Source organism: Myodes glareolus, chromosome 2 (assembly GCF_982192425.1).
Source record: "Myodes glareolus chromosome 2, mMyoGla1.1, whole genome shotgun sequence".
NCBI lineage: Eukaryota > Metazoa > Chordata > Mammalia > Rodentia > Cricetidae > Myodes > Myodes glareolus.
The window spans coordinates 74,531,442-74,555,246 of NC_142027.1; the positions used below are offsets into that span (position 1 = coordinate 74,531,442).

Below are 23,805 nucleotides of genomic sequence, written 5' to 3' on the forward strand. Positions count from 1 at the left end.
TACAGACTGAATATTCAACACAAGTGTCTGTCAGGGACAGTTCAGCAAAAAATCATAACATTCTATCTTTTACCCTCAAATCTCCATAGCCATCTCTGCAAGGTACATTGAATTGTTTTCCAAGAGTTCCTTTAAAATGTCAGTACTCAGTGCAGGAGAGATAGTTCAGTGGTTTCAACAAGAACCATTGCTGCTATTTCAATGACCCAGAGTTGGGTTTCCAGTACCCATGTTAGGCAACCCACAACTGCCGGTAACTCCAGCTCTTGGTAACCCAGTGCCTCCTTCCAGGTTCAATAAGTGGCTGCACACACATGGTATATACTCACAGATGCACATACATAAATAGACATTTAGCAAATTGCTAAAGCTCTAAAATCCTTATGTTTATAAAATCAAAGCCTGAAATACTGCTAATACTTCAGATGAAACTTTAGCTGTAGTATCCTATAAGATAAGAAAGACAGCTGTTTTTACACACATACCACACATTCACACAAATGCACACACATACATATATATCCACAGATGCCACACACATGCACAAACACCACCATACACAGAAATACATACCCTACAGACACACATATACATGCCACACACATGAACATACACACAGACACATACACACACAAATAAACACATCACACACAGAGATACACCACACATAGGTATGCCACACACATGAACTAACATATATGCACACATACACACAAATACATGCACATATGCCACACCTGCACACATATACATGAACATACATACACACACATATAGAGGAACATATATCTGCACATGCATATACATACCACATCATGCACACACACACAAACACATACATTTGCAAATCACACATATACATACACATGCACAGTGGCACGAAGAACTTCCAATTCTAAAATAAGGAATATGGTGTAGCAAGGACAGAGTGGACTTCCTGAAACTCAATAAAGCAGATGACAAATCCTTTAGACCCATATAGGGCGTCCATGGCATGTGAGTTTCAATTGGTTTGGCGACCTCACCCTTCTAACTTTGCCACTTTCACACTTGACTTTTCTGGGGCCTCTCAGTTTTCCTGAAGCCTTTCTCTGGAGATGTTTCACAGCCTTTCCAGCATTGTGAGGTCCTCACAGGACTTTAATCTTTGCTCTTTGGATCACATGATAGTGGCTACCTCCCATCTCTGACCTCATCACACAGTGCCTAGCTCTTGGCTTCCCTGTGAAGTTTGGGTGGAAGCCTCCATGGTTTTTAGACTCCCGCATCTTTTCATGTCTGCGTCACATGGACAGTGGTCAAGGTCTGCTGCCAGTTAGAGCAGAAGTCAGGCTCCCTGACCACAACTGCACAGACTTCTTCATGACTGTGCAGCTCAGTTCAGTGAAAGAAATCTCAGTGAACAGCTCCTTAGGCATCCCTGTGAGAAAACAGTTTCCCAGTGGTGTTCTTCTCTAAGAGAAAATCATTTAAATGAACTTACTCCTTCTTACCCTTGAACTTGCTGTGGCTGGAGTGTAGCTGTTCTCAATGCACCCTATCCTTCCTATTGTTCCAACGAAAAAGTATAAGACTTGGCTTCTTTCTAGCAGCACTAATTTCTTCTGAAACTTTGCCTCCCTCAACTCCAACATTTTTATCTTTACTTTTATTTTTTAGCTCAACTTCAAAGAGTTTTGAAAGTCTTTCTACCCTGGACTTTTCCCTAATTTTCATTGCATCATAGTTAAAAACCATGCCACAGCTAGAGTAACCATAGACTGAATGATGGATTGTCTTTCAACTAGCTATTCCACACTGACTAATCTGTCATTTTTAGCTTCAGTCTCTCACAAAGTCTCAGGGAAGAGAAAAAATGTAGACAAGTTCCTTTTCTGAATGTAACATGAATGGCTTTTGGTCCAGCTCCCCCATAGGGTCTTGGTTCCATCCAAAACCTCATGAGCACAGTCCTTGTCTTCATTTCTGTCAGCCTTTTCATCTTCTAAGATCCTCCTGCTCCTTATTCAGCTGTGTTTATATTATCTGGGGTCTCTTAACTCCTTCTACAAACAAGCTGCTATGACAGAAGAATCTTGTGCCATCCGGCACACTTTTAATCCCAGCAACTGGGAGGAAAACCGGTAGGTAGATTTCTGTGAGTTTGAGGCCAGATTGGTCTGCAAAAACTAATTTTAGGACAGCTAGAGTTATTACACAGAGAAACCTTGTCTCAAACCCCCCAACTCCCCCTAAAAAAGAACCATGTGCCACAGTGGTGGAAGAACCACCTGGTCAGGTTTACTTACCATTTCCAAAAGACATCCTGCTGCTATAAGCAAATGTCTCAAAAGGGCAACTTAAGAAAAGAGATGTTTTTATTTTAGCACTGAGCTTCATGTTTCCTGAGTTTTACTCCTGGTCTTGTGGTCCAGCAATCCTGGACTTGTGTGTGGTAGGATGTTGTGGTGCTGGAGAATGCTATGGATGCTACTTGCCTTGTGGAGTTGAGAGAGAGGAAATATGGAAGAAAGGAAGTCATAAGAATGAAATACAGTCACAAAGAATAAGACCCCAATGAACTATTTCCTTAAACAAGACACTGACCTCTACTGTGTCCACTTCCTAGCAAAGTCATCATATTATACACCTCCGAAGGCCCTTGGTATCCAGTCAATGCCCTGAAGTCCATCAGTTTGTAACCAAGACACAGTACACGAGCCTGAGGTATATATTTTATATTCAAACTCTAAGAATAAGAACTGAAATTTGAAAAAATAATTTAAAGATGAGTTTAGCAAACTATTACCTTGCTTACTCATATTGTTTTCTCTGTCTACAATATTAACATAACTTTATTTTTCTGGTGACTTTTCAGATTCTCTTAATATCTTCTTACCATATGTTCTGTGGCAAATATTTTTGTACCCATTTCTCTTAGGACATTTCCTGATCTTATATCTATGCATTTGTGTATTGCTCTCATTCTGAGGTTTTGAAGTGAGAGTCTAAGGCTTTCATTCGATTTTGTGATTATATCAAAACTAAAACATATATTCATATCTGTTGTCAAATTAAACAAAACTTTTTTATTTATTTCACTTCATAGTCTTCCATATCACCAAGACTGTTAAAAATACTTTCAAAAATTTAATATAATATGTAATTATAATTATATTGTACATATTCTGTGGATATTTTATATATTTAAATTGAACGTAAGTATTTTTAATACTTTAAAACAGGCAAACAAAAAAAGAGTCTCTCTTTGGTACCCAGACTGACTTCAAATTCTTGTGTTCAAAATGTTCTCACACTTACAGGTAGCTGGGGTAACAGGAACATGACATCACATGCATTTTATATGAGATTCTTAATAATTAATAAATCTACAATTGATGATTTAGGAATTCCTATTTCTTCTAAAAGCAGTGATATGGGTTTGCTGGTAAATTGTGCCTCAAGTTCCCAAACATAACCTTTTGATAGTTCCAAACAAAGTTCAGTAAGATCACTAGTAAACATAGTCTATGAGAATAGTTGAAATGTTGCATCAAACAAAAGTTGTTAGTAAAATCTTAATGTCAGGTATAATGATCTGAGACTCAGATACAAAACAGTGGATATAAAATTGGAACTAAATAAGCAGTCAAATTTCTGAAGAATGGAACAAAAGGGTCAGTTGAAAATAACTATGCAAATTATTTGAGAAACTTAGTCTTCTAAAACTGGGAAACTTCAAGAATCCTCCTTTTGAGCATAAAATATACTATGAGGAAAGGGATTACTCCTAAAGGAATAAATGAGAATCAGCTATAACTGATGACTAAGCAGAATACATAAAGAATGAACCAATGCATGAATTTGATTTTTACCAATGGTTGGTAGTGTTACTACAATTTATACTTTTACATTTTGTTACATTTACTTGTTGATTTGTGTGTCTACATGTCTGTTTGTATGTGGAGGAGTTGTGGTCCATGCATGCCACAGTGTACATGTGGAGGCTGGAGGATTTGGTTATCTCCTTCAACCATGTAGATCCCAGGGGTCAAACTCAGACCACCAGGCTTTACAGAACATATCTTCACTCCTGGAGCCCTCCTGCAGGCCAGATGACTCCACCCCTTGTATTTTCAATTGAGAAACATTTCACTCTCTCAGTGTAACTGCTAGGCTCCCATTCATGGTCCATGGTTGCCAAGGCAGCATTTCCTTTTATTCCCATCACGTGATGTGCTTTCCTTCTGCTGCCTGTGCTCCTAAAGAGGATCCCTTTCCTGCCCTTCCCCTCTCTCCCCTCTCCTCCACGCACCTGCCTTCGCCTCCCCTCCCTCCTTTCTTTTCTTGTTTCTGTCTTTCTTATGAGAAATGAACTCCTGTACCCTACACCAACTTTGCATTTGAACTCACCTTGCAGCCAAAGATGACCTTGAACTTCCGATGCATTCAACTTCTGGGATCATAGGTGTGCACCAAAATGCCCAGTTTGCCCAGTTTATGCAGTTTATGCAGAACTGGAAACTGGGCTCAGAATTCTTTGTGCAAGTTAGATAAGCACTCTACCACCTGAGCAAGATTCTGTGCTTTTTTTTTTTTTTTTTTTTTTTTTTTTTTTGGTGGTACTCAGAACAGAACTACAGAGATACCTCACTAGGAACTCTGGGGTCCCAATAAACTCAAAAACCACAGTAAAACTAAATGCCATGTCAGAAAAGCAAAATGATACAGCCTAAATCCCTTGGTCAGTTAACATTTGCAAAAATGCTGTCAGTAAGTAATTAAACAAACATTATTTCTTTGACCTTCAAGGCTTACATATGAAAGGAAAAGATAGTCCCGAGTATCACTTATCCTAAAGCACACACCACGAACAACTTTAAACATCTCATTGAGTAAATAAAAATAGCAGACGTGAGGTACAGGAAGGAGAGAAATGAAAAGACAATACCTCATTGTAACACATAAGCTATCGATGAAAAATTTGTAAGCCCTGTTTTATAAAAATGGCACAAATACAAATACCGAAGTTCTCAAATCTAATTCTATGAAAACTTATTTAAATATCTCATGTCTTAGCAAGATTACTTTGAATTTGTCTAATTTAATGATCAAAATTAGTATATTACTTGTTTTTTTCATTCATAATGCTTCAACCTGGAGGAAATTTGATATTTAAAATCGCATACATTACATGGAGGACTTTTAAAATCTTGTCATAGGTATTGTATTTTTCAGGGGGGTTTAAAGGTTTTCTTTTCTTTTTATTTTAACAAATGATTTTTTACTTTTAAAATACTAAATGAATATGGATAGAAGAATTAAAACTAATAAATTGTGTGTCTGGGTCTAGTGAGATACCCTGGTATCTACAGCAGGAACATACTTCAACACACACAGCGAACTCTGTGTACCGTTTGAGTTAGGACCAAACACAAGAGGGTTGCCTTGTGAACAGATGGCCAACAGCAAGTCCAGTCTTGCAGGCTGAAGAAGAATGGAGCGTTTCAGAGTGTTAAAGGGAGTGGGAGGAGAGAGAAGTAGTAAACAGCTCGCCACTCCTTCAGAAGGCATCCTTCACACGCTGCAAGCTAACTTTAGTGTTCTTATTTTTAGTTTAGCTGGGCTAAGAACTTCATGCAGCTCATTGATAATTTGTAAACATTAAAGATGTGTTCCTGTGTCTTATCAAAAGCACACGTGCACATGTGCGCGCATGCGCGCGCGCGCACACACATACACACACACACACACACTCACACACACACACACCTTGTAATGTTGGAAGCAAGAAGCATTGTCTAGCGTTTGGGCATCTAGAGGTTTTCAGCTGCCTTTTGATGTCTCCAGAACCATTCTATTCTGTGAATCCCAAAATTTAACATCAAAGGCTATAACCTAAGATGTTCATGTGTGCTTACTTAACATCCTCACTGGTTTGTTATTACCCAGAGGGAGGACACACGCCTAGACTAAAGCTCAGATCCTGGGAACTTTCCATCCAGAAAAGAAAGGAAGAGGGAGAGTAAGAAGTTTCCTAACCATGAGATGAGTTTTGAATTGCAAGAAAAATGCATGAGAACCTTACAGGTCCCAGACAGACTTCCCAACAATACTGTCCTGTCCTAGAGTTTTGGAAATATGGGCACATTCTGAATAATTTAAAGTATATATCATTGTCAAATAAATTTTCTATGTCATTTACTGATTCTCAAGAATTTATTCATAAGGCAAAAGTGCTGCCTAAGCATGAAGCTAGATCCGGGCTAATTAGACATGATTTAGGGTCTGTGCTCTGGGAACACAGTCTATCTTGTTCACAATAGCATTATTTAAGGTGATGTAAATTAGTGCAATGCAATGCATTACAACTATATTTCAGTCATGCCTACTCTTCACACTTAATAAGCTCAAGAAAGAACAGCTTCTCTGAGAGCCTTGAGGCAGAAACATAGAATTAAATAAAACCTTCTAGGCATTCTAAGCAGATTAGAATTCAGAAAACCCATCTTATTTTTGTAATCTAGTCTTTCATAAACATAGAATTTATTCTTAGTGTGTGTGATTAGCAGGACTGTTCATAAAGTTTTATCATCAAAGGCAAGAAGCAAGCAGTGTGCTGGCTGTAAGCTCAGCATCGCCCTACAGATGGGAGAAGGTTAGAGCTGAGGAACATCAGATTGGTTGAACCAAAGGACTAAATTCTAGAACACCTAGATTTTATACCTGTCATTGTAAACATTCTATGTCAGAACCCCAGATTAGTATGCTTTTCTTTCCAAACTGTCAGAATTTATTCAGTAACAAGTTCATATGGCTTAGCCATTTTACTGGCAGGAATTTTTCCAGTACTCTTGTTTTCCTTGGTAGGCAGGCTGAGACAAACTCAGGTAGCATCTTCCCCTCAACCCCACCCCACATGTTAGTTACTAATATTAACTCTCAGAAGTTTCTGCCATAGTCAAGTGTTTCTATGTTTGGGTCTGTTGATAAACATACAAGGTGGTCACATGACAAGTCTGTGTGGGCATTAAAATGACAGTGCAGTATCCACTCTCTTGTGGGATCCAGATAAAGAAGCTGCACTGTTTCCTTGGTCTGCTTTGTCTTAAAAGCTTTGAGACAGGTATTCTTGACATTTAAATATTTCCATGTTGTCTATTGGATCCCAGTCTATCAGCTTTCTACTCCCAGTCAGAAGTTATCTGTGAGGCTTGCCTTGTGGGTGATGCCAAACAGTCAGCTCTGTCCCCATGGCTACCAAGATGCAGAAGAAACTCAATGTGGAACTGTGGAACTGAAAGCAGCTTGCAAATTGTGTTCTCTCAGTGCAAGGCACCATCTGACAAGCCATGGTTACACATAGTATGGAAAATTGAATTCAGGCACCAACTGGGACATCCAACCACTGCTTTAGTTCACACAGTTTTAACACATTGTCAGTCTCATTGCTGTGAGACTACTCTTCAAAGCCGGGGTGGAGGTGGGGGAGAGTAGGGGTGTGTCACACTTCTTAAACATCTCATTCTAATTGGATTTCCCGAACTATACACACATCAAATAAAATTCATCATAGAGACAGAGATAGTTAGATTAGTTTTGTCAAGGATCAGAAGACAGATGCAAGAGGCCACTCTTTGATGAGTCCAGCAGATACAGCGCAGAAAGCAGAAGGTAGCTATACCAAGGAAGAGAAGAAATATTCGAACCTGGGGCCAGTACTCATGGAACAGAAGCTGGGTAGGATGGTGCTAACACAGATGGCAAGGGAAAGTGGTTCAGATGCAGGTCCAAACCCCTTGCATTAGGAAAACTCTCCTACTTCAGGAAGATCTTTGTCAAATCTCAGGGAGTTTTCCCACTTCAAACAAGAACTGAGTACATAATTGCCGGGTCCCTGGAGCCGTGTCATATACTTCTGTAAAAGCTAACTCATTCAACCAATTCTATTTTGTGTTTATGAAAAGTGACGTTCAGAGTAATGTCTCCAAGACTTAGAAGACACTAAAGATATTGGTGCCCATACTACAGGATATGGTAATGAGACTGACAGTAATAGCTTCCTCTTTAAAAGAAAATAAATGCTTGTTTTATCTTTAAGAATTTAATCTCCATGTGTGCATGGTGGGGGGTTACACACACATACCTGTGGAGGCCAGAGCAATGTGTTAGATCCCATGGAGCAAGGGTTGCTGGCAGCTGTGAGCTGCTGGGTGTGGGTGCTAATACCACACCAAACTCCTCCATAACAGCATGATCCTCATCAGGAAACCACATCTCCATCCACCTTTCTTTCTTCTTTGGTAAAGTTGTTTAACTTTAGAGTTGAAAAACAAAATTTACATCCAAATGCAAACTTGTCATTAACCAAGCTTCAAAGGCAGTGTCCTGTATGGAAGAAAGTAGGTGAGACTTGAGAAAGGTCAGAACATTCCACATTAAAGACGGTATGCAGATTCATGTGCCTGAAATTCGAGACATACAGTTCAGAACATAGGGTCTATACACCACGGGTTATGGCTGCAATGGACAGAAGGCAACTCATGGAAGTAGTTATTCAAATACTTAGAGGTGGTTTCCACTGCCAGAGAACTCGTCACTGGTCATGTGTCTCAGAGTCAGGAAGGTGTTACAGGCAAAGAACTTTTATCAGGGAATTGGGGGTACCAGGGTGCTAACTTGTAATATAAACACAGCTTTGAGATGTTTAGGATTGATTTATTTTTCATTTGTTTGTTTTTGTTTCTATTTGTTTTTCAAGAAAAAGGTTTCTCTGTATAACAGTCCTAGCTGTCCTGGAACTTGCTTGTATAGACCAGACTGGCCTCGAACTCACAGAGATCCACCAACCTCTACCTCCCAAGTGCTGGGATTAAAGGCATGCACCACCACTGCCCTACTTGGATTAATTTTTGATCAAATAGTTGTATCACTAAGATTCATAGAATATCTTCTTGAATCCAAGGTTTTGTTCCATCAGTGAACAAAATAGACGAAGATCCCTACCTTCCAAGATTTTAGAAGGAAACCAGGGCATGTTTCAGGTATCAAGCAGGAGCGTAATGTAGAAGAGATGTCAGTAGGGGAACTGAACAATCAGGGCTGATTCATTTCTCTGCCTAACTGTTTCCACAGCTCCACTAGGCTCTTTGACCAGAGGCATGCTCAGTCTCGAAGACTTGATTGAAAATGGAAAGCAGAAGCTGGGTTGCAGGGTGAGGCAACAGGGAAGTGACTCCTGGTGTCACTTAGATTTATTAGCATGAAATTACTATGGAAAAATGTAACCCACATAGATGCATGGCTTATCCTTTCCTATGTAATTGCCTATATGAGATGTTTAGCAATTAAGAGTATATCTATAACCCAAACTTATGTATTTTGTCAGTTTCAGATTACACTTGGGGAGTTCACACGTCAAGCCACAGTCTTTGTGAATTATACCCTGAAGATTAGCTCCCCACAGCCTGCATGGATATTGCTTGAAGCCCTAAACTTAGCAGGAGCTTAATAACTGAACTTAACTTAGTGGTGTAGTTGACATAGAAATATGATATGAAAGTCATTCATTAAAATGAGCTTTTGCTGTTAGTGTAGAGAGGTGATACCAAAACATTAATTAAAATGAGTTTTTAAGTACTGAGCTAAATCAACCCATTTCAGTAAGTTAACGTGTTTTAAAAGTAGATTGAGCTGGGTGGTGGTGGTGCTTGCCTTTAATCCGAGCACTCAGGGAGGCAGAGGCAGGAGGATCTCTGTGAGATCAAGGACAGCCAGAAATACACAAAGAAACCCTGTCTTGAAAACCAAAACAAATAAACAGAAACCCAAACCAAAACAAAATAAGAAAAGTAGATTGAAGTAGATCAATACATTCACATTTACAGATTAATCAAAGAAACACTTATTTTTAATTTTTCACGTGTTCTTAAAATCAACACAAGCTTTGAATCAAATAGTAATGACTCATAAAAAGTATCAGCAAGAGTATCAGAAATTTCTCTAGAGTGCCCAAGTACTAAGAACACACTTAAGTCTCTAGCCACCAATTGTCATGCCTATCACACGAGAAATGCTAGTGGTTGAAGAAAAATATTCTCTGTAAGTCTCAGGCTGTTGTCGGAATAAAGGTTCACCTAGAAACTTTGTGCCAGTTCTGACTCAGTTCACGGATACCTCACGGGTTTCATCTACCCACACCCATTCCTATTTGAGCAAGGGAAAATAATGTTTTGTTCTTGCCTCCAGTAAACATGTCTCAACAGAAGCAAAGCTGACTTAGTCACTTTCCAGCCATTCTATTGTAAGAAGATGTTTATGACAGAGATCTCAAGTCACCACTTCCCCTAAAGATAGCAGCAGAAACAACAATAGAAGTGACGAGAGCACAGAACTCAAGTGAGCATACTTGCACCGTAGACATGAAATACATTGTCAAATATTGGTCGCTTTTCATAAAGGATGCACAATTCATTTGGGGGAGGTATTTCCATTTTCTACTATGTTCTTAAATGTTGTTTCACAATGTCAAAAGAAAAAAGACTTATGCTTCACTATGGACACTTAACAGTCTAGATGATAGGGGGATTTCAACGAGTTATAATTCCCCTAGAAAGTCTCAAAGAGATTCTAAGCAGACCGATATTTGACATATGTCATTTTTCTCAATGCAAAGGGATAAAGCGTAGCAATTGTCATAGTCTGTATTGTTGTGTTTCCACTTCTATGTCACACATTTCTATAGACATAGCTTAAAATAATGAATATTTCTTTCTGTGGATTGGGAACACAAAATGGCCTGAGTTATATGATTCTGTTTCAGGACTTCTGACAACTGTCCTCAACTCTGAAGACATCAGTAAAGAAATGATTAGCTTCCACTCCACTGTTGTTTGGATGTGCTTTGCATGAGTGCCACAAGGTTCAAGTGAAGGTCCTTAGTAGGACCTTAAAGAGATTGAATCTAGAAAAAGGTCATTACCAGGCCTTCACTGACATTCCTCTGGGGCTTCTCTTTTTGTCATGTGATTTGCTCCTTTTGTCCACACTGTGATGTCATCCATATGAGACCTTCTTCAGAGTTCATACCACATTCCTGAGTTTTCACAACAATGAATTAAAAGAACTAGAAAATTGATTATAGTGGTTTGCATGAAAATTTCCCAAATAAATTCAGGTATTTGAATACTTGTCAGAAGCCACTCATTTGTTCCTGGCTGCCTAGACTCAAAATATCCACACAGAAACTATATTATTTGAAATACTATTTGGTCAATAGCTTAAGCATATTTCTGACTAACTGTAATTAACTCATTTCTACTAATCTATGTATCACAACGTGACTATAGCTTACCAGGTAAAGTTCTCTCTAACATCTGTCTCTGCTGGGCTACATGATTTCTCTTTGACTCCGCCTACTCTCTCTCTCCATTTCTGTTCAGTTTTCCTGCCTGGCTTTACTCTGTTAAGTCATTGGCTGAAAGCAGCTTTATTCGTTAACCAATAAAAGCAACACATAGACAGAAGGACTTCCCACACCATTTCCTTTTATCTGTTTAATGAAAAGGAAGGTTTTAACTATAACATAGTAAAATTACTTATAACAAAACAGGTATCAAGCAAGAATTATAGTCACAATATTTATATCTACTTTATCTTTTATCATATAACTAAGGAAAACTACAATTGTAACTTTCTATTGTTCAACTCCTTCAAAGACCCCAGAAAGATACAATGTTATCTAAGTGCATTGTAAGCAACTTCCAAAACTCTAAAATTGACAGAGACATCTCACTGCCTGGACAGTGACCCAAAGTTCTTCTGTAACATTGGGGCAACCATCTTCAGCCTATAAGCCCATAGTATCCAGCAGACTTTTCCATGAAGCAGGAAATTTCAAAGACAGCTCTGTGTATATTAGCAGTCTGTCAGTCACTTTCTTCTGTGTCCTGCAGAATGTCTGACAGACTCTTTCATCAAACAGGAACCCTGAAGGACTGTCTCACCTTTGGCAAGTTCAGCAGTCATTTGTTGCTGAATTAATTCAACATATGTATTTTGAGTGAGTTCCAGGAAAGCCAAAGATACACAGAGAAACCCTGTCTGAAAAAAAAACAAAAATCACAAATAAAAATAAAAGAAATAATCTAAAATAAAGTCACAAAAAGATTGGAAGTACACAGAGAAACTGGATATTGTATGGTATTGTGTTGTCTTTGAATTGTTTGACAGCTGAGGAAGGAGCAATACCTGCTAAAAGACACTTGATTATAAATGCCGATGAATTAATCTAATATATGTATTTTGAAAATGCCTTGACTCCAAAATTTAAGTCAAAAGATATGTTACTTTAGAGAAGAGGTTTGCTTTTGTTTCCACAGGAAATGAGGGGCTGTGGATTCAGTCAGGGTTAAGAAAAATCAGATTTGATCAAGGAAGACCTGAAAAAAATCTCCGATAGGAGTTTATGGCCCACATGATCTAGCATTTCAGAGGGCCTCTATTGGAGTTTCCTCTCATTTCTATATCCAGAACAGCCTCAAAATTGTTGGCTGAGATGATCAAGCCTCACAGAATATTCCATTCAGGACTTGACCATAATCCTAAATTTTCTTAAGTCCCCATAAGATTATCATCTCCCGAATCAGCAATAAGTAGTCTGCAAAATTGTGCCCAAATTTCCAAAAAATAATGGATTATGGATGTTTATATTTGCTTAGAGTGTTGGTTACAAGTTGTTATGGATAATGGTGTAGAAAAAAGGTAAACAAGGAAATTAGATTCAGAGTTCTTGTTTTGAAATAAATGGGGAAGGGGAATGCTGTGGGACAATAGTTTTGTACCCTGTAAAGATTTGTCACTTTTATTGGTTTAGTAAAATGCTGATTGGCCAGTAGCCAGGGAGGAAGTATAGGTGGGGCAATGAGAATAGGAGAATTCTGGGAAGAGGAAATGCTCAGTTTGCATTCGTCACTCTGACAAAGAGGAAGCAAGATGGGGATGCCTCACTGATTAAAGGTACCAAGTCATGTGGCTAACACAGACAAGAATTATGGGTTATGTTAAGATGTAAGAGTTAATAAGAAGCCTGAGCTAATAGGCCAACCAGTTTATAGTTAATGTAGACCTCTGTGTGTTTCTTTTGGAACTGAACAGCTGCAGGACCGGGCAGGACAGAAACCTTTGTCAACTAATACTTGGTCCCCAATTGATGATGATATTTGGGGATGTTTGGATGTGTAGCCTTACTGAAGAAAGTATGTCACTGAGGTAAGCTTTGATACTTTAAACCTCACCCTATTTGACAATGGATTCTCTGCTTCATTTTTTCTGTTGATCTTAACTCTCAGCATCCTGATCCAGCTGCCATGCCTCCCTACCATGATGAAATCTTATCCCTTTGTAAATTTAAACCCAAGTAAACTCTTCTTTCTGTAATTTAGTTGTCTTTGTCATGGTATTTTATCACACCAAAAGAAATGCAACTATCCTAGTTAGAGTGTGATGAAAGACCATATCCAGGCAACTTGGGGAAGAAAGGGTTTATTTCTTCTTACACTTCCAGGTAACAGCCCGTCATTAATGGAAGTCAGGACAGCCTCTTTTAAGGCAATCACTACACATTTGAAAGTACTTCATTAAAGTCTGTACCAGCAGACATTCAAGATTGCTGAATTGAATGGGGTCATAGGCCCACAACAGTGAAGAACTATATAGACAGAGGCTGTAGTGTAGTCTGCCCTGCTGCTCTTGAACAATGCATGTGAAGTATCTATTCCATTATGCCACTGCAGAGACGAAGAATCTACCTACAAGATCACAAGGGGTCATTTGCTAAGAGCTTTCCATCGTGAGCTTGTTGTAAGCTATCTTCTGTTAGAATAGCAAAGTCATGAGAGTAGAGAAATCCATACCAGGATGCTATGAGCAGAGTTACATTGCCAGATGGCTCGGGCTCTATTCCACTCTAGTCAAATATCTCTCCCTAAGCCAAACTGCTGACATGTGGGCTTCTGCATTGTTTTTGCCCAGTGTAAAGTGTAAGCCAAAGACTCAATAGGACCTGAGATCAAGCCTCATTCCAGGCAGGACTAGAAGTGAAGATTGGAATGAATCACTGCAGTAGGCAGAGTGTCAAACAGAAAACATTGGTTCTTCGTCTGTGGGAAGAGAAATGTCTCCTAGTAAGAACACAGACTCAAGCATGGTGGAATTAATTGGTCAAGATCCCAGAGAACTGTAATTGAGAAAGTGGGCATAGGAAATGGGTGTATGAGTAGGGCTGGGGACAAAGTGTAACCCGCATATCACATGCTCATGACAAAGAGAAACAACTGACTCCGAAAGAGGCACTTAACAACTCAGTAGGCTGCTGACACGTACCATAAGTGCAATGCATTAACAGCTATATCCATTGATCAATTCCACTCTTGCAAAAATAAGATGGATCTGCACCTTCATTTAATTGCAAAGGAAAAAAATAGCCTAAGACAATATTTAAACTCACATCTCAATCTTCGTTTTCCTTCATTCAGAATAACTGCAGTAGAAAAGGAAGTTTGACAATAACAGAAGCACAAATGCTAATAAAACTAACAGTAATAAGAGCAGTAGTTTGTAAAAAGTTATCAAAGAGCTGATCGAGACTAAGTTCCAATTTATTATAATTATTAGGCAAATACTTTATTCTCTTTTCATTTGTGTGTGTGTGCACGAATTTACATGAGCATGTGTGTATGTGTGTGTGTATGGCTGTGTGTTAATGGAAATGAAATGAAAGGTTTCATGCATGTTGGCCATCACTCTACTAACATAGCAGCATTAAGTTAAAGTTATTTCCTTGCCAGTGCATTGAAACCTTTAAGCTGGGGGGAGACCTAATTTTATAGTTGGGGAAGTCTGTCACCTGGCTAAGGGACACTCAGGAAGGCAGAAACTACCCTAGGAAAAGACAGTTTCACCTCAACTTGTGCTAAAGAAAAAAGAGGAACAGTTAGTCTTTTAAAGAGATAAGGTGCTTTTCCTTTCCAGAATTCTCCCTCCCTAGTGCAGCCCCTACTACAGTCATGAGATTCTATTTGGTCTGACCACAGTTGAAAGATACAACTTTTCCTTCCTTTTTTGCTTTTCTTTCTGTCTTTCTTTCAGATCTCTTTTTCGAATATGTTTCTTCCTCTAAAGCCCTCCACCCTACTATATCAGGTGGCTACCTGCTGCCATCTGGCTAATTTACCAGTGTGTTAACTTGTAAGTGTGATAAATGGCTTCTTTTCCTTAGGTATTCTCCTCCTCCAGGAAGCTGTTGTGATTTATAGCTGGCCTACCGGAAGCATTTCCTTTTAAACACTAATGAAACCGTCCTTTAGCTATTCTGCCTTAGTTGGGGTCTCTATTGTTGTGAAGAGACACCAAGACCACATCAACTTGTATAAGGGAAAACATTTAATTGAGGCGATTACAGATCAGAGGTTTAGTTCATTTTTGTCATGGTAGAAAGCAGGGCAGCCTGCAGACAGACATAGTGGGCACAGTGCTGGAGTTGAGAGCTTTTACATCTTGATCCGAAGATAACAGGAAGGGAATGTCTCACTGGGCGTGGCTTCAGCCCATATGATACCTAAAAGCCCTCCTCCACAGTGACACATTTTGTCCAATAAGACAACACCTACTCCTACAAAGTCATACCTCCTAATAGTACCACTCAATTTGGGGACCATTGTCTTTCAAACCACCATGGCTTCCATTTCAAGCAGTTCTTGTATCTTTTTGTTTATGAGATTAAGTTCCCAAAAAAGGGATAATGATTTTACCAGTGTTTCATGGTGATCAGAGAAGGACTTCCCAATATTTCCGTTATCATTTCCATCATCCAGGGCTTTGGCAAAATGTTTAGCTAACTCAAGAGCTGGCCCTTTCAGGTTCCAGAGCCGCGCATGTGCCATTAAGTGTTCAGGCAACTTACATAGTCACCCAGGGTCCTCAAGCTCTATGTAATCAACGTGCTGCATGGTCAAGGAAGCTATGCATGATGCAGCTGTGTAAGCCCCTGTGTGCATGCACTAAGCAGCCTTTAAAAGCGGACACACCAGCTTCCTCAGGCCTTTGCACATGTCTTTCTCTCTCTCAGTAAACTCCTAAAGTGGGTTCCGTTGGGTGTGTCTCCTGATCTGTTCTCTCTAGTGCCCAGTAATTTAATATTTTGTTAACACTACCACCGAGCTACATCCCCAATCCTAGGCAAATGCTTAAACAATGATTGTAACTGCAGTAAAGCCTTTCCAGGCAGTGATGAAGATACACAGGCTGTTTAAACAGAGAAATAGAAGTTCTAAAAGGAACCTGACAGAAATCCTAAAATTGAAAGTATAATATCAGAAGTAATAAAATTATGGGTTGGAGAGATTGCTGAATGGTTAGAAGCCGGTTGCTACCGCATAGGACCAGTGTTTGCTTCCTAGCAATAATATGTCAACTCACAACCATTTGTAACTCCAGTTCCAAGGGATCCAACACCCTCTTCTGGCCTTCACAGCCATCAAGAATACATATTATGCATAGACATGTATGCAGACAAAACACTAATACATACAAAATAAATTCAAAAATTAAATGACAAATCTAAAAACCAGAAACAACAAAATCATTTAATGAACTCACAAGTGAGCTAGAAGAAAAGTCAATAAAGGTCACCTAAATAATGTTTAATAAATGAAAAATTGAAATAGGAAGAGAAGTGAAATTGAAAGTAATAATAACATGAGGGTCAATATCATTTTTATAGCTAAAGAATATGAAAAAGTGAGAAATAGGAATACTTCTTTGCTAAAAAATCAAAATAAAATGACTGTATTAAAAGATGCTTTTGACTGAGACAGCTTCTCCCTGGAGAGGTAGGTGAAAAGGGACAGAACGGGCCCTGTGACAGACACTGCCATTACCCCGTGAATTTGCATCAGCTCTCCAGCTCGCTGTGTTTACTTTTGCAGAGAGACTTCCTCAAACTTAGGACCTAAAAAAGGCTTCACAGACCTCAGTTTCTCACTCATTCTCCAGAACATTGGAAGGACTCCGTTAACCCAAGGACGGCTTCCATGTTTTTGCCTTAACATGGACTAGAGTGCACTTTCTTATCCCACACCATAAAATCTTCTTAGGGGCTGTCCAACTTTAGCTAGGGGCTTTCTTAATAAAGCTTCATTTCTCACTCACTCTATGTGGTCCTTGTGCATCAGTCTTTAGATTGGGTGACAAGAATCTGGAGGACAGAAACGCTACAAAACAACAATGAGAAAAATACAGGTAAAAAATTAAAGAAAAGATATGATGTATAAAGAAAATAAAGATTCAAAGACTAATTTTTCATCAGAAAAAATAAAGTGCAATGAATAATTACACTACAGTAGAAAAAACAAAATTTATCATGTAAATTTATATCTAGAAATATTCTTTGGAATGAGGGTGAACAAGAAATGAATGAAATAATACCTATTTAATAATAATACCATATAATAATAATGAATAATGAAATAATACCAGCTTAATAAGGAGTATTTGATGAACAATAAAAGCTCTGAGATCTCAGCACTCATTGAGTGATTAACACATAGTACATATTGGATTAAAAAATAGTGTAATTAAATGATACAATGCTATAAAATGGTTCAATGCCTTAATGGTTAAAAGAAAATGTCCTTTGAGCTTAATAAGAACTACAACAAAAAGGCTAAATAAAGACATTTTCTTGTGAACAAAAATTGAAAACTATAGTTCCCAGTAAAATCACATGGTTCTTTAGGAACATGTAGATAAGGGTAGACAAGAATAGTTTCACACTGTCGTAGGTTTACTTCTCTTAATGCCAGCAAGAGAAGACAAAATGTAGATATATATGTCCTAGTTTATGTTCCTTTATAAATGAAGAGTTATAGATTATTCCAAAGTTGACTATGGTTCATTTGAGAACACATTTTAGTCATAAGAGCACATACTTATAAGTAAAATAAAAACAACAAAGAAATGGTCATGTGGACAATAGAAGAAACCAACTGCAACTCTAGCGCAGAAAAACAAATGTTAATCCATAAACGATACAGGGCAACCCAAGGAAGGGACAAAGGACAGAATAGGGATAGTGAAAAGCTAATAAGAGCAAGTTGGAGCCGAACCAAACCAACAATCCCATTACTGTAAATGGGCCGAGAACGGTAGCTGCGTTCTGCTCTAATCCCATTCACCATCCTCATTTGTAATGAACTGTTACACCGAGTCAGATTCTTTTCATCTTATCTGAATGAGTTGGCGTGTTACAATAGTCAGTCTGATTCTTCCCCTGCCATATCAATATAGAGTCCGGTTTCCTAAAGCCCAAACCTTGTTACAGAATTCAACTTGAATTATCTTCCTTATTTTCTTACCAAATTTCCCCCATCGACCTAACAGCCCTCTATTCTTTGTGTATAAAAGGTCTTCAACCTCCAGGAGGAAAACTACCTGCATTTTCTTCAGGTAACCACGGGTGCATGGGTGGGGGGGGGGTGGGAGGGTAGTTGGAATCTCCAGGAGGAAAACTACCTGCATTTTCTCCAGGTAACCACGGGTGCATGGGGGGGTGGGGTGGGAGGGTAGTTGGAAGGGGAGAGGTTTAGAGAGAAGGGAGCAGGGGAGGAATGGGAAATGCTCGGGGGACTGGGAGGGGGGAAGGAGGAAGGATAGATATGGGTTCAGAGAAGAATATATCTCAACTATGGAAGTCAGTTTAGGGTTTACTAGAGACTTGACTGTAAATGGGATCCCAGGTCCAAGGAGAGATCCCCAGATTGTTCTCTGGACAGAGGAGAGGGTGCCTGAACTGGCCTTGGCCCATAACCATACTGATGAATATTTTGCTTATCACCATAGATCCTTCATCTGGCAATAGATGAAGATAGAGACGGGGACCCACGTTGGAACACTGGACTTAACTCCCTAGGTCCAAGTGAGAAGCAGAAGGAAGAAGAACGTGAGCAGGGAGGGCAAGATCAGAGGGAATCTTCATCTGGCGATGGATGGCGATGCAGACGGAGACCCACATTGGAGCACCGGACTGAGCCCCCCAAGGTCCAAAGGAGGAGCAGAAGGAGGAAGAACATGAAAAAGGAAATCAGAACCGCAAGGGAAGCGATCACCCACTGATACAAGGCGACTGATCTAATGAGAGTTCACCAAGGCCAGTTGACTGAGACTGAAGGAGCGCTTGATCCAACCAGATTTTCTGGAGGAGGCTGGATTCCCTGAATGTGGCTGACCCGAAGTCTTTCTAAAAAGCCATTGACAATGACTCTGGGACTTGTTTCCTCTGCATATTCTGGATTTTTGGGGATCCAGTCTGTTTGGATACTCACCTTCCTGGACCTGGAGGGAGCAGGGAGGAACTTGAACTACCCACAGGGCAGGAAACCCTGACTGCTCTTAGGGATGGAGAGGGAAGAGGAGAGGGAGTGGAGGGAGTGGGAGGGTGTTGGGAGGAGGGGCGAAAATGGAAACTTTTATATTTTAATAAACTTTTAAAAAAAAGGTCTTCAATGGTGCCTTAAACCTTAGTGATATCCCTTGTCGATCCCTAAAAGTAGCTCACACCTTTGTAGACTGCTACACACCCTTTTCCCCATTAGACGCTAACTGCTCTAGTTTCATGGGCGACTTTTCATAAGTTTTTTGTGAGAGTTTTGTTCCCTTGCTTTCAATTACTGCTATTAGAGTTCTTCTTTTCTCCTCGAGTTAGCCCCAAAGGGTCAGACATACCTTAATCTCAGGTCATCCTAACCTCTCACATCCTGATCCAGCTCAGATTCTCTGCTCTCAAGCATTAAAACGTTTGCACTGCCAGAACTTGAGCCTGCATTGCTTCATATCCAGTCCTGCAGCCTCTTTTAAAGCACAGATCATAGCCACACCTGTCGCCTGGACATTCCCTTCAGCTCCATTTGTATGGTCTTTATGTCTCTCCGTCTGTCTTTTTTGAAATGCTCTACACAGGCTCTCTGGGAAACTTCCAGTCCCCTGGGACACCTAGTTCAAGTGAGTTGTGCAGTCCACAACTTCATCTATCTTTAATAATGATTTATGTTTCAGTGACGTCCCATATGATAAATGATTTCCAGTTATAAGCCCTCAGATTTAGGGAATCATACCATTAAGTAGATTTATAAACTTCAGTAACTAACTGAGCTCTCCCCCCCCAGTGACAAGCCTATAGAAGAAACATAATCTGTAGCAGGATTGGTTTGAATGGTAAGATTATATATATTGAAGGTGGGTGGGCTAATACCAGTGGTTTAGGCCAGCATCTACTGTCTGGAGTAAACTTGGATTGTTGAAGCACTGAGCAATGAATTCATGTTTGACTTCTCAGGTTTAGGGTGTCATGAGATATTTGCCATGTTTGCAGAGCAAAACCCCACATCATTTCCTGTGATCCCACACTGGCTGCCATTGAATCTACCATGGAAAAGGGTAGACTGTTATTTTCTCTGTTCGATTGGTCCATTTGTTTTCAATCAGGAGAATTTAACCAGGCTGTTACTGTACTTGCCGTACCAGACCTTATGGGCATTTCTGCTTCAAACTTTGTTGAGTTTGAAAAATAAATGCCTGAAGACCAGTATTCTACCTGCACTTTGAGAGCTGGCTGTTTTGTTCATTTGTCTGTTTGTTTAATAAAATATGCTTAATCTCAGGGTTATCTTTATAGTGCCTTCATCGCCCTCTTCTATGATATAAACTTCAGAGTTACACTCTGAGATGATAAAAAAAGAATTTGTGTCAAAAGAAACCGCTTTTCCCCAAATTACAAAGCACATTATCTCCATTCTCGTTTGTGAAAAATAAAGAGAAAATAAGGAGCGGACTCAACCTCCCAATTCTTCTCCTTTGTAAGATTTAACATCAATGAGTTTGCATTTCCTGCTGTGACCCCAGTGCCTAAAGATGTGTCTGATGTCTACCACTCACACATAGACGACCTGCTGGGCCCACGAGCAAGAAGAAAGGCAAACAGAAGGAAAAGCCCTTCCTAGAAGGATTGATCATTTATAATCAGTGACAGGACGTTGTTTAATGATCACATGGATCAAAGTAAAACACCAGCCCTTGAACTCATCTAAAGTGCTGACGGAAGGTGGGAAATAAATTGTGACTGGCAGGGAGAGTCAGGCTGTGGTACTTCTGCAGAATGTTAAAGAAGGGGAAGGCTTATAAAGGGTGGGAAAATGGAGGAAGGTTCAGTCTGGGTGGATGACAAATTGTGAACAAAGCAAGAGAATGAGATAGGGGAAATGGAGTCTGAATATAGAGAGGCAAGACACAGAAGTTGGAACGGTGAATTCAGATTATTTTTGTAGAGAATTTAAGTGATGTGCTGAATATCCGGTCCTTGGTCTTTGGGAAATTTCAAACCTCTAAACGTCATGCTTGGTGTCAGTGTCTGCAAACAGCTCTCATAGCTGATGTCTAAAAAAAAAGGAGCAGACACGAGGAAAAGAGAAATAAAATGGAAAAAGAATGAGAGCTTGTTGCTGTCGTCACGCACAAATGAGGATGCTTGAATCTGTGTTGTTGACAGCCCAGTGCAGGAGCAAAGGATGAGACAATTTTCAAAGCAAGATTGTCTGTTCTAAGTTAAGGATGAGTATGGCTCAGTGATCAAATTGAATCAAGCTGTTATCTTGGTTAGAATCCCAGCTTCTTATGGTTTTGGATGAGTTTCAGGTGTTAGAAACATATCAATAGAATTCTTCCAAAATGTGCTATTAGGATGCACTCTACTGGAGGGTAGTTACTTCATCCGAACATAATCTGTAAAAATGGAAGCAACGTAGACTTGAGCACAAAAGTAGCAGTGTTTTGTGACTAATGTAAATCCTTTGAAAGTAGACACAATCAAGAAAATGTTGAAAATGCTGGATAGTAATAAACATTCTATGGTTCTTTTTGTTGTTTGAGGCAGGGTCTCTCATTCTGTAGTCCACCTAGACTGCCCTTGAACTCAGAGCTATCCTCATAACTTCCAAGTGATGGGAGAGAGCCACTATGAGTGGCAATTACCTACTTAGAATATAAAATATAAGGATAGGTATGATCTTTCACAGAGAATCAAATACCAAGTATCCTGATATCCTTGTCGATCAAGTTACTGGCTCGTTTCTCAATTTGAATACAATGTTCAAGAAATACATGATATAATATTTACAAACTAAATAATAAATGATATTTTTAATATTTGTCTTTTAAAAACAATTTAATTTATTTATCTATTTAGTTTTTATTTTGTATGGAAGGGTGAATGTGCTGTGACTAATGTGTGGATTGGTTCCTTCCATTATGAGGGGCCTGGGGATTGAACTGAGGTCACCAAGTTTGACTGTAAGCATCATTACCAGCTAAGCTATCCTGACACTTCAAAGCTATATAGATAATCAGCAAATGTAATCATTCTTCTAATTTTGTGCATGCATTTTGTGTATATGCAAATATATACATGCATTCATGTGTGTGTAGGTGATCATATATGTGAAGGTGTGTACTATTTGCTCATGAGTGTAGCCAGGAATCAACCTTGTGTTTCATTTATCATTCATTTTACTGTTGTCGTTTTGTTTGCTATTTTATTGTTTTGTTTTACATGCATTTTATTCTATGTTAGAAAATGCTGGTGGCCAGTAAGCCTTTCTGCCTCCACACCCCTGGGATAACAAGTTTTTGCCACCATGCCGGCATTTTTATGTGGGAGTGCGAGATTGAACTTGAATCCTGATATTTCCAGTACAAGCACTAAGCTAAGATGTCTTCCCAGACTCAACTCTTCTATTTTTATGGCATGAAATAACTATTTGAGAAGACTGTGGTGTAAGGAAAAGCATTAACTTTCTCTTCAAAATCAAGCACTACTTCAGCAACATTTACAAATAGCATCTTCCTGCTTCTTTTAGCTTTCATTTCGGTAAAGTATTTTTCTTTTAATCTTCTCCATTCACAGACTGTTCACATTTTAAATACTTATTATTTTAAGTATGCAGAATAAATACTTTTGTCATAGATGTAGCTAATGATTAGTAATAGCTTTTGAAGAACCTAAAATTCCCTCAAATTTTAGTACAGGTTGTTTTATTATATGCTTCCTACCTCTTTCAAATGTTAGTTATAAAGTTATTCTAAACACTTCAGTAAAAATAACATTGTGTTTAAAAGAGAGACTGGGGACATGCCACCTAATAATTTTGCATAGACATGACTTAGGCTAACCACAAATAGGTAATTTACAACAGTGTTATTTGAGTCTGGAAAATCAAAACCTTCTCAACAACAGTCAAATTAGTCTGAAATCTACAGATTGGTCCAGACATGAGGTGTCTATGTTCCTTGCATAGAAACATTTTAATACAAACAAGGATCATCTAAGTTTAAAGGCCATTATAGAATTTAGGTTTTATCAGACTTAGCAAAGTAGTATTTTATCAGTAATTACAGACAGGCAGTCTGGGGAAAAGACATAATCAAACTTGTTTGTTAATGTTACAAGTGTAGTTTTAAAATAATCTACAAATATAATTCTTAATATGTTATTTACATTTGTTTGCTTTGAAATGTTGAAAAACACAAGGAATATAAATATTCAGTCTGAAAAATGATGAATTTTATCTTTTGTGAGATAAATAATTTTTCTTTCACTCTTGATATTTTTTTTAAATTGACTTTGGTTTTAATTTTTTTAATTACTTCATGAGCAAGACTCTAAAATAACAAAAATTGAGCACTACAAGTAATCATAAAATTGAAAAAAAGATAGCAGAA

General features: G+C 38.8%; 1 protein-coding gene across 3 annotated transcripts in view; it reads right to left on the reverse strand.

Annotated features, from left to right (window-relative positions):
* Cldn16 (claudin 16) overlaps positions 1 to 23,805 on the reverse strand; it is a 113,560-nt gene that overhangs the window by 39,487 nt on the left and 50,268 nt on the right. For 2 of the 3 annotated variants that reach the window (XM_087901802.1, XM_087901804.1), the window contains exons 3-5: positions 11,985 to 12,081; positions 10,961 to 11,074; positions 8,126 to 8,367 (exon numbers count right to left, since the gene is read on the reverse strand). In XM_087901802.1, coding sequence (XP_087757928.1) covers positions 8,126 to 8,262 — 137 coding nt within the window. In that variant the 5' untranslated portion in view covers positions 8,263 to 8,367; positions 10,961 to 11,074; positions 11,985 to 12,081. Of the gene's footprint in view, positions 1 to 8,125; positions 8,368 to 10,960; positions 11,075 to 11,984; positions 12,082 to 14,361; positions 15,182 to 23,805 lie in introns of those variants that run through there. The other variant, XM_087901805.1, reaches the window with a different exon arrangement.